This window comes from Triticum aestivum, chromosome 2D, assembly GCF_018294505.1.
Source record: "Triticum aestivum cultivar Chinese Spring chromosome 2D, IWGSC CS RefSeq v2.1, whole genome shotgun sequence".
Classification (NCBI taxonomy): Eukaryota; Viridiplantae; Streptophyta; class Magnoliopsida; order Poales; family Poaceae; genus Triticum; species Triticum aestivum.
This window is the reverse complement of record NC_057799.1, coordinates 566517599-566527559: the sequence shown is the minus strand read 5'-3', so window position 1 is coordinate 566527559 and position 9961 is coordinate 566517599. Positions and strand designations below refer to the sequence as shown.

Genomic DNA, 9961 nt, shown 5'->3' with positions numbered 1-9961 from the left:
TAGATCCCCAAGGGATTTGAGAGCTTTGGAGAGAAGTTGTCCGATCAAGTGATAGATCCACCTCTTCCCCTTCTTTGCACCCAAGGAATTCGTGATTTGAGCAAGTCTTGAGCTTTTCCCCATCGATCTTGTTACTCTTGGAGGTTGGAGACTCCTAGGCGGTAGGAGTCTTTCGGAGAGGAATCGACCTTTGTGATAACCCCCGGAAAAGTTTGTGAGGGTTTGGAGACTACCCCAAGGTCTACCACTAGTGGTTGAGAAACGCCTTCGTGGTGTTGTCTCAAAGGGAGAATAGGGTGAGCCTTCGTGGCGTTGGTGTGCCTTCGTGGTAACATCCACCTCTCTAACGGTGACGTAGCTTCCCTCCAAGGAAGTGAACATCGGCATACATCCTCGTCTCCCGGAGTTGCGGTTATTCCTAACCCTAACTCTCTACTTGTGGGTACTTGTCTCTTAGCACTTACTTATGGCACGCGGGCCCGGATGCTTTGATGTCCCGCATGTAGATAGAGCGGCTAGTCATATAGGAGTACTCAATATTGTGCACCGCGGCCAAGGCGGAGAGGAAAACGAGAGAACTACGTATTTATTTACGGTGTAGATTCACTCATTTTGCTCTACTCCCTCCGTCCCAAAACTCTTGTCTTAAATTTGTCTAAATACAGATGTATCAAGTCACGTTTTAGTATTAGATGCATCCGTATCTAGACAAATGTAAGACAAGAATTTTGGGACGGAGGGAGTACTACTCATTTAGGGTGTAGTCTAGTCACTTGTTGAAATATCTAGAAAGGCAAATACTCCTTTCCGGTTTACAGGGCTATACTAGCAAGCAGTACTATAATAGTGGGATCAAATAGAAATTTTGTCTCATGCAAGAGCCTGGCTATATGCGTGCTCCAAGGCACCGCACCATGCCCCACCCCTACACAAAGACTGCCACGCGAGCGTTCGCAACTGCCACGTTCGGGTTGCGCTTGGCTCTTCGCCTCTTCGAGAAGACGAACAATGATGTTACTACTACTTCTACAGTATCGAATCCACTGCTGCATGTCCGTCCACCGCGTGCGGGAGGGATAGCTTGTTGCAGTACTCTATAAGGCTAGTTGTAATGGGAGTATCATAGGTAGTACTCTCTCCGTTCCTAAATATTTGTCTTTCTAGAGATTTCAACAAGTGACTACATATGGAGCAAAATGAGTGAATCTACACTCTAAAATATGTATATATACATCCGTATGTGGTAGTCCATTTGAAATCTCTAAAAAGACAAATATTTAGGAACGGAGGGAGCATCATGCATGCCAACTAGGAAATTTGATGAGGTGGCATAGAATTAAATGAAGAAAAAAGAGGGTTGAGTATCATACTCATGATACCGTAACATATTAAATATTGTTCTACTATGTGTCATGCATGCTAATAAATGAAGTCATATATGATACTAACATTTGATACTATGCACTACGGATGTGTAGTATCATACACTAGTATCATATGCATGATACTAGTATATGATACTTTTCAGTACGACCAGCCTAAGCAAAAGCCTGTCCTCGTCTGCGAGCCACCGCGTGCATGAGCGAGGGAGAAGGCGTGTAGTAGTAAAATCAAGCTTCTCCTCGTTGTACGAGTTGACGCGACACATCATAGCACTGGCCCCACATGGTTGCCTCTAAACTTGGCTGAAAAACCCGCAGTGTACCATATACTCCCTCCGTCCTGAAAAACATGTCGCGACGGCAATTTTACAAAAAACCCCTCCAGTGTTTCCCGACACAACCCGCGCTCCCTCTCTCCAGTGTTCAGTCGCGCGATGGCTGCTCTCTTTCCCCATTCCCCTGTCGGCCACCACGGTTCACGGCCAGATCCCGGCCAACTCCGGCCAGTCCCTGCCCTGCCGACCTTTGTCGCCACCCCCTCCTTCCCTTACCTCCGTCCAGCCCGTTTACCCGCCAATTCGCAGCCCCCAACAAACCCTGGGCACCGTCGACACTCACAAATGCCAACTTTCTCGCCGCGGATTGCATAGAGGAAGGAGAAAATGCGATTTTTGCGGTGGTGCGGCAACGCGTGGTGGCGATGCACGGAGAACGGCTGCCGATGTGGCCGTCCAGGAGGCCGAGGTTCTCGCGGACGACGGCGAGCAGGCCGCGGGTCCACGGACGACGGACGCAGGAGGCCTGCTGTCGCCGAGCACCGCTTCTACTCTTGCGAGGAGCGCGTCCGGGTGCTCGATCTGGAGTGCATGGCGACGGCCTCATCCCTGGTCGCCGTGCCGGGGGGAGGTGGCGACGGCCTCATCCCTGGTCGCCGCGCCGGGGGGAGGTGGCGGTGGCACAGTAACTCGAGCTCCCCTTCCTCGACCCAGCCCCCGAGCCCGATGTCTCGTCTACCCTCAGGTTGTTCCCCTGCCCCATCTTCCCCTTGCTTCGCCGCTGTCAATTTCTGCCACTGTCGCTGCAAATTTCTGCATATGTACTCCACTGTTATTCACTAAATGTTACTGACTGTACTGAACTTGTTATCTTTCAGTACTTAATTTGTACTGAATGTTACTGAATGTAGGCGTCGTCATGTTCATGTGTCAGTCTGGGTCGTGCGTCGTGTCGTTGAGTCCTGTGGTGTTTTTGATCGCGAGCTCGAGTGTCTCTTTGTCTGGGGTTAATTAGAGCTGGTTACGCGAGGAAGAAACAACATGTTATCTTTCAGTCGGTCGGTCATCGGTGATGCAGCAATCCCTTCTGTCATGGATTGGGATGTCATGTTGGAATCCTATGTTTGAACTCAGTTTAAATGGAAGAAGAAAATGTAAGTCATAGCTGCGAAATATCCCCCTCTGTGTCCTGATTGCTTTTGTTCCTTAACTTTGTTTTGTTCTGAAGCATCTATCGATCTTTTTCTTCAAGCTAAGGTGGTACAGATTTGAGTATGTAATGTATTGTGTCAATATCCATGTCGTCCCCCACTTTATTTAGGTTTACAAATACAATTGGATGTAGTGTAGTGGTAATCACCAATGTTCATCCATATTTTGCATTTAAAAACTCAGATTTGAGTCTGGATCAACTCAGTTGTACTGTGTCAATATCCAACTCAGTTTTAGTGCTGGTTTGCATTTAAAAATTCCATGAAGCTCCCACTCAATTCATTCATCTTCTCCATTCCTGCCCTGCCATCATTCATCTTCTCAATTCCAGTCCTAGTCCATTAGAACTAAAAACATCAAGTTCCGGAGAGTTAAATCGGTTAAGTTCGCATCTTGATGATTGTTAGTACCAGTTGTCGGCGTTCTGGGAACGGGGGTCCCCAGACTTGCCTGCCTGCGGCCCACAGCGTGGCCAAGCAGCAGGCCGTACGGCCCATCTTCGTCAACAAGGCACCCAAGACCCTCGCGAGGGTCCAAGCCTCGCGAGGCGGACAACGCAAGACCTCCTCTGGAGTAGCCTAGCCAGGCAGGCTCACGAGGAGCGGAAATATCAAGGCAAGGCAAACCTCACGAGGCTCTCGTGACGTGAGCCATGACGAACGGTACCAGGCGGGTGCTAGGCGGGCGCCAGTGCGTGCAGCGTCCCTATTTCCTCTTTGGTGCTAAGGAAGCCAGCGCAGGCGAAGAGTACCGAGGCATCAGGCAAAGGTTGCCATATTGGTGCAACGAGACCAAGACCAGGAGGACGGCAAGGCGGAGGTCATCATGGAGCCCAAGACGGCGTCACCCCAGAGCTTTTCGCAGGCGAAGACCGCTTTTGTCAGGATAGCTTGTACTACCTGCCCCCCTTCAAATTTGCCCGCCGTTGTTGGCTCCCTTCCCGCTCGATATTTGGGAAGAGGACCAGGGCCCCTATAAATAGGACTAGCCACCACAGTAGGAGGCAACTGATCCCGAACTAGTTCAAATCATCCTCAACTACACAAGCACAAGAACACCCCAACCTCGGGAGGCTGTTCTTCCCTTGTATTGTTCATCATCAGCCCACGAGGCAATCCACCACCACCACACTGGAGTAGGGTATTACACCACAAAGGTGGCCCGAACCAGTATAAACCTTGTGTCTTTCTATGTTGCGAGTTCGTCGAGTTCGTCCGCGATATCTTAACGAGCTAGAGCGTAGATCGGTAGGAGGGAGAGACTTCGCGCGCACCCCAGTGTTTGAACCTTAAGGGTTTGCCGGAACCCCACATCCGACATTTGGCGAGCCAGGTAGGTGTGCGCCGGAGCTCCTCTTCACCGACTCGCGCTCCTCGCTGCCGCTCTTGGCCCCCATGACCGGTACCCCGCCATCCACCTCCGAGGCCGGCACCAGCAGCAGGGAGTTTGGGTACCGAGCCCTGGCCCCCGCCCTACGGCGAGTGCAGTGGCCAACCAAGTTCAAGCCGGAGATGCCGCCGCGTTACGACGGCGCGGCAGATCCGGCGCCGTTCCTGCTAGCATACGAGGAGGCCGTCCTTGAGGCCGGAGGCGACGACAAGATCATGGCTAACTGGTTCCCCATGGCCCTCGCCGGCGAGCCGCGCGCCTGGCTACTCCACCTCCCGGGATCCACGGTGGCATCCTGGGAGGAACTCCGCAACCGCTTCACCGCACGCTACGCGGTGCCGGCGCACCACGCGGTCGCGGCACTGCTGGGTGGCTCTCAAGCGCCGCCTTCAGATCGCCACGTCAAGCCTTTCTTCCGTCATATTGGGGCAGCTTCCAAGCGCCCGGGGGCTCTGCCAGGTTGGGCTGCCCCAGAGGCCGACCTCACCTTCGGCTCAGAAGACCACCCTGGCTCCACCGCCGGCTCAGGCATGCTCCCAATGCTCTGCACGCCCACCATCTGCAACGTGGCCGCCACCAAGACCCTCATCGACGGCGGTGCCGGCCTCAACTTGCTCAACGTAGAAGCCTTCAGCCTTCTGCACGTGCCGCCCGAGCGGCTCAACCTCAGCAAGCCCTTTTCGGGAGTGGGTGGTGGAGCTGCCCACTCCCTGGGGCAGATCCGCCTCCCTGTCACCTTCGGCACACGCGACAACTACTGCACTGAGCTGGTGGACTTTGACATCGCGCGCATCGGTCTCCCGTACAATGCTATCCTCGGGTACCCGGCTCTCGCTCAGTTCATGGCGGCGACTCACCCGGCCTATAACCTCATGAGGATGCCGTGGAGCAAGGGTGTCCTCACCATCAAGGGGGACACTAAGGAGGCCGTGACGGCGCTCAGGCTCGCCTTCAAGACCGCGGCAGCAGCACAGCCAGCTAGCACCGGTACGCCTGAGGCTAAGGAGACCACGCCCGCCAAGAAGAAGCAGCTGTTCACCCAAGACAAAGCGGAGACCAAGCAGGTGCCAGTCAACGAGGACGGGTCTTCAGGAGCCACTTTCACCATAGGAACTGGCCTTGACCCGGGGCAAGAAGAAGTTCTGGTGAGGTTTTTGTGCGCGAACAAGGAGATATTCGCGTGGGAGCCCAATCAGCTGATAGGGGTCCCGAGAGAGGTGATCCAGCATCACCTAAGGGTATGCCCCAACATACGCCCCGTGAAGCAGCGGGCAAGACGGCAGTCCACCGAGAAGCAGGCCTTCATCGTCCAAGAGACGCGCAAGCTGGAGGCAGCAGGTACCATCTGAGAGGTTCGATACCCCGAATGGCTGGCGAACCCTGTCGTAGTACCGAAGAAAGGCGGGAAGGAACGGATGTGCGTCGACTTCACCAACCTTAACAAAGCTTGCCCCCAAGATCCGTTCCCACTCCCACGCATCGATCAAATCGTCGACTCCACCGCCGAGTGCGACCTGCTATGTTTCCTGGATGCATTCTCAGGATACCACCAAATCAAGATGGCGGTGGAGAATGTGGAGAAGACAACCTTCCTGACACCATGCGGGGTGTACTGTTACACCTGCATGACTTTCGGGCTGCGCAACGCGGGTGCCACCTTTCAGCGGTTGATGCACATCGCCTTGGGGTGGCAGCTCGGTAGAAACACAGAGGCCTATGTTGATGACATAGTAGTCAAATCTCGCGAAGCGAGGACATTGATTCAGGATTTGGAGGAGACCTTCGAGAGCTTGCGTCAAGTGAACTTGAGGCTCAACCCGGAGAAGTGTGTGTTTGGTGTCCCCTCCGGCAAGCTACTGGGGTTCCTCATATCCTACAGAGGGATCGAGGCGAACCTGGAGAAGATCAAGGCCATCGAAGACATGAGCCCGCCACAGACTCTCAAGGAGATGCAGAAGCTAGCAGGGCGAGTGACCGCACTAGGGCGTTTCATCTCCAAGCTAGGCGAGCGCGCCTTGCCCTTCTTTAAGCTCATGAAGAAGAAGGGCCCGTTCGAGTGGACCCCGGAGGCCGATCGGGCCTTCCAAGACCTCAAGAAGTACCTCACCAGCCCCCCGGTGATGGTGGCACCGCGGCCTCTCGAGCCTCTGGTACTCTACCTTGCTGTCACCCCGTACTCCGCCAGCGCGGCGCTGGTGGCGGTTCGGGAGGAACGCAAGACAAGGGTGTGCCGCGCCAAGCCAGAGCTGATGCAGCGCCGGGTCAGGAAGGCACAGCAGGGCCATCAGCGGCGGAAGACCAAGCTCAGCAGGGCAACATCACAGAAGCTCCTGAGGACGGTCAGGTCTCAGGAAACCCACCACCTCAGGATACGCCCCAATCTCCGCAGGACTCGAGCCTCGTAGTGTGCCAGCCCTCGTCGAGCACCCGGTGTACTTCGTCAGCACCGTACTGCGGGACGCAAGGGCGCGCTACCCCATGCCGCAAAAGCTCCTGCTCGCACTCTTGGTGGCCTCGCGCAAGCTGCGGCACTACTTCCAGGGCCACCCCATCAAGGTCGTCTTAGCTTACCCATTTGAGAGGGTACTCAGGAGCCCTAACTCAGCCGGAAGGGTCGCTGAGTGGAACATCGAGTTGCAAGCGTTCCAGTTGGAGTTCAGCACTACCAGGGTCATCAAGGGAGCCACGCTCGCTGACTTTGTGGCAGAATGGACAGATGCCCCGGCTCTTGAGGAAGGAGAAGACCGGTCCACCTCCCCAGGAAGTGAGGCACCAGACGGCTGGGTCATGTATTCCGATGGCGCCTTCGCGCACCAGGGCGCAGGGGCTGGAGCAGTGCTCATCTCGCCCACTCAGGACAAGCTCTACTACGCCGTGCAACTCTGTTTTCAGCACGGCGAGAAGGTCTCCAACAACATCGCGGAATACGAGGGCCTCATAGCCGGCCTAAAGGCTGCGGCGGCTCTAGGGGTGAAGCGCCTCACCGTCAGAGGCGACTCGCAACTCCTCGTCAACTTCTCCAACAAGGTATACGAGCCAAAGGACGAGCACATGGAGGCCTACCTCGCGGAGGTGCGCAAGATGGAAAAGCAGTTCTCGGGCCTGGAGCTGCAGCACGTGCCCCGGGGCACCAACAAGGAAGCCGACGACATCGCCAGGAGAGCATCCAAGCGGCAACCGCAAGAGCCCGGCGTCTTTGAAGAGCGGCTCTTCAAGCCATCAGCTACGCCACCTCTTTCAAGCATGACTTAGCCTCGGGAGGAGCTCCCGCAGCCCCCGGCCACGGGAGCCCCGGCCTGCGGACTGACCACAGGAGCTCGGCTGCTCTTGGCGCTCGAGCCTCAGGAGGAGTGCTGGACCAAGGAATTCAAAGGGTACCTGATGCACGGGATGCTGCCGGAGAAGGAAGAGGACGTGGAGCGCGTGGACTCGGCAAGCCACGACATACTGTATCCAAGACGACGAGTTATACAGGAAGCGACCGAACGATGTCACGCTGCGCTGCATCTCCAGCGATCAAGGGAGTTGCTGATTGATATACACGGTGGTGACTGCGGACACCACTCGTCGTCACGGACCCTCATAGGCAAGGTGTTCCGCAGTGGGTTCTATTGGGCTACAACACTCAACGACGCGGCCGAGCTGGTGAAGTCCTGTGAAGCTTGCCAATTCCACTCCAAGCAGATCCATCAGCCTGCACAGGGCCTCCAAACCATCCCGCTCATGTGGCCGTTTGCGGTCTGGGGGCTGGACATCTTAGGCCCGTTCCCTCGAGCGCCAGGGGGCTACCGATATCTCTACGTCGCCATTGACAAGTTTACCAAGTGGGCGGAAGTAGAGGTCGTCCGTACCATTCCAGCCGGCTCTGCTGCCAAGTTCATCAAGGGCCTCGTGAGCCGCTTCGGGGTCCCCAACCGCATCATCATAGATTATGGCTCGCAGTTTACTAGCAACCTTTTCAAAACCTATTGTGCTAACCTTGGAACGCAGATCTGCTACGCTTCGGTAGCGCACCCCAGGAGCAATGGCCAGGCCGAGCGCGCCAACGCGGAGGTCCAGAGGGGCCTCAAGACCAGGACCTTCAAGAAGTAGCTGGAGGCCTGCGGCAGGGGCTGGCACGATGAGCTCCAGTCTGTGCTGTGGTCCATCCGCACCACCGCCACCAAGCCAACGGGCGAGACTCCATTCTTCCGCGTTTATGGAGCTGAGGCAGTCCTTCCTCACGAGGTCAAGCATCGCTCCGCACTGGTCCTGGCGTTCGACGAAACGTAGCAAGACGCCACGCGGGGGATGGATCTCATGCCGGGGGAGGAGCGCCGTCACGAAGCTGCATTGAGGGCGGCAAGATACCAACAGGCGCTGCGGCGATACCACTGCCGCAACATCCGCTCCAGGACGCTCGAGGTGGGCGACCTCGTCCTGAGGTGGGTCCTCTCCAGGGAAGGGCTGCACAAGCTTTCGCCCATGTGGGAGGGCCCGTTCAGGGTCGTTCATGTCTCCAGGCCGGGTGCAGCGCGCCTGGAGACCCAGGATGGGACACCCATCCAGAATGCCTGGAACATCCAGCACCTCCGGAAGTTCTATCCATGAAGCAAGGCCCAGAGCCTGGGAAGCAAGGCCCAGAGCCTGGGAAGCAAGGCCCAGAGCCTGAGAAGAAAGGCCCAAAGCCTGTGAAGAAGGCCCGGTGCCTGTGAAGAATCACCGCCCGTGACACTCTCACGTAATAATGAGTTGGGGCTGTACACGCCGCGGAGTCTCAGGAGCGCCGGCCTCAGGCCGTGGGGCTCCCTCCCACGCCTAGTGGACAGCACTTAGCTCCGCGCTGGTGAGAAGACTTGAAGACTAGATTAGGTGCCGGACGCGGCTTTTCATTTGCTTTCCGTAGTTGGCTCGCTTTTCCTTAATTAAAGTTTGCCTTTGGCGTTCCTTGCTGATTTGGTTTCCTCGCCTTTCACTGCATTTTTCCGGCTCGAATCCGCTCGTGTTCTCTCTCTCACACGCCTCGCGAGAGGGCTAGGCAGGTGCCCTCGCGAGCTTTTTCTCTCCTTCTCGCGAGCCACCCTCGTTCGAGCCCAAAAGCTGGCGCATCTCTCCTAGTCCGTGCCCCTCGGGTACCGCGACACAAGGCGCTGGGTCAGGGCCAGGATGAACGGCAAATCTTTCGGCGCATCTCCTAACGAGCTTTTTGCAATTTCTGAACGAATACAGGCCACCAAGGCAACATGGATGCGAGGAAATAAACGCCTCGCGAGGAAGAGGGCGTCCTGAGTATACCAGGTTAAGTTATCTTTGCACAAAATAATGATACGACACGGGAACAACACACATACTGTTATAACCAAGGAACCATAGTTCGATACACGCCCCTCTGGGCCCATACTGGTTTCATTCTTGATGTAGGAAAAGATTAAAACAAAAGCACGCAGCACCGATCCGCGAAGGCAGGCCCCTAGCGCTACCACGGACCTAGCCGGATCCTTCCTCACGCTTCACGGAGGCGCGGCGACAAGACGACCCACTGCCGCCTTCAAAGCGGGCGCGGCGGCGCGGCGGCTGGTCGTAGCCACCACTGCTGGAGCTGTCACTGGAGGAGGAGCCGCCGTAGCTGGACGAGACACGGTCGTCGCCGAGGGCGGGCTCGCCCCCGTCCTCGTCGCGACCGTCCCCAAGGCCGAGCACCTCCTCACCGTCGTTCACCTCTGG

The 9961-nt window shown here is 56.2% G+C and overlaps 1 protein-coding gene across 2 annotated transcripts; it reads left to right on the top strand.

Moving 5' to 3' along the window:
- The first annotated feature begins 1738 nt into the window (after positions 1–1738).
- Positions 1739–3377, top strand: LOC123054544 (uncharacterized). Of its 2 annotated transcripts, none has more exons than XM_044478329.1 (2): positions 1739–2402; positions 2569–3377. In XM_044478329.1, the coding sequence occupies exons 1-2, from the start codon at positions 2045–2047 to the stop codon at positions 2670–2672; spliced, it is 462 nt and encodes a 153-aa protein (XP_044334264.1). In that variant the 5' UTR covers positions 1739–2044; the 3' UTR covers positions 2673–3377. The 2 variants fall into 2 exon arrangements, with proteins under 2 accessions (XP_044334264.1, XP_044334265.1); XM_044478330.1 differs by lacking the exon at positions 2569–3377 and adding an exon at positions 2536–2563 and having other exon boundaries at positions 1741–2402.
- The last annotated feature ends 6584 nt before the right edge of the window (positions 3378–9961 follow it).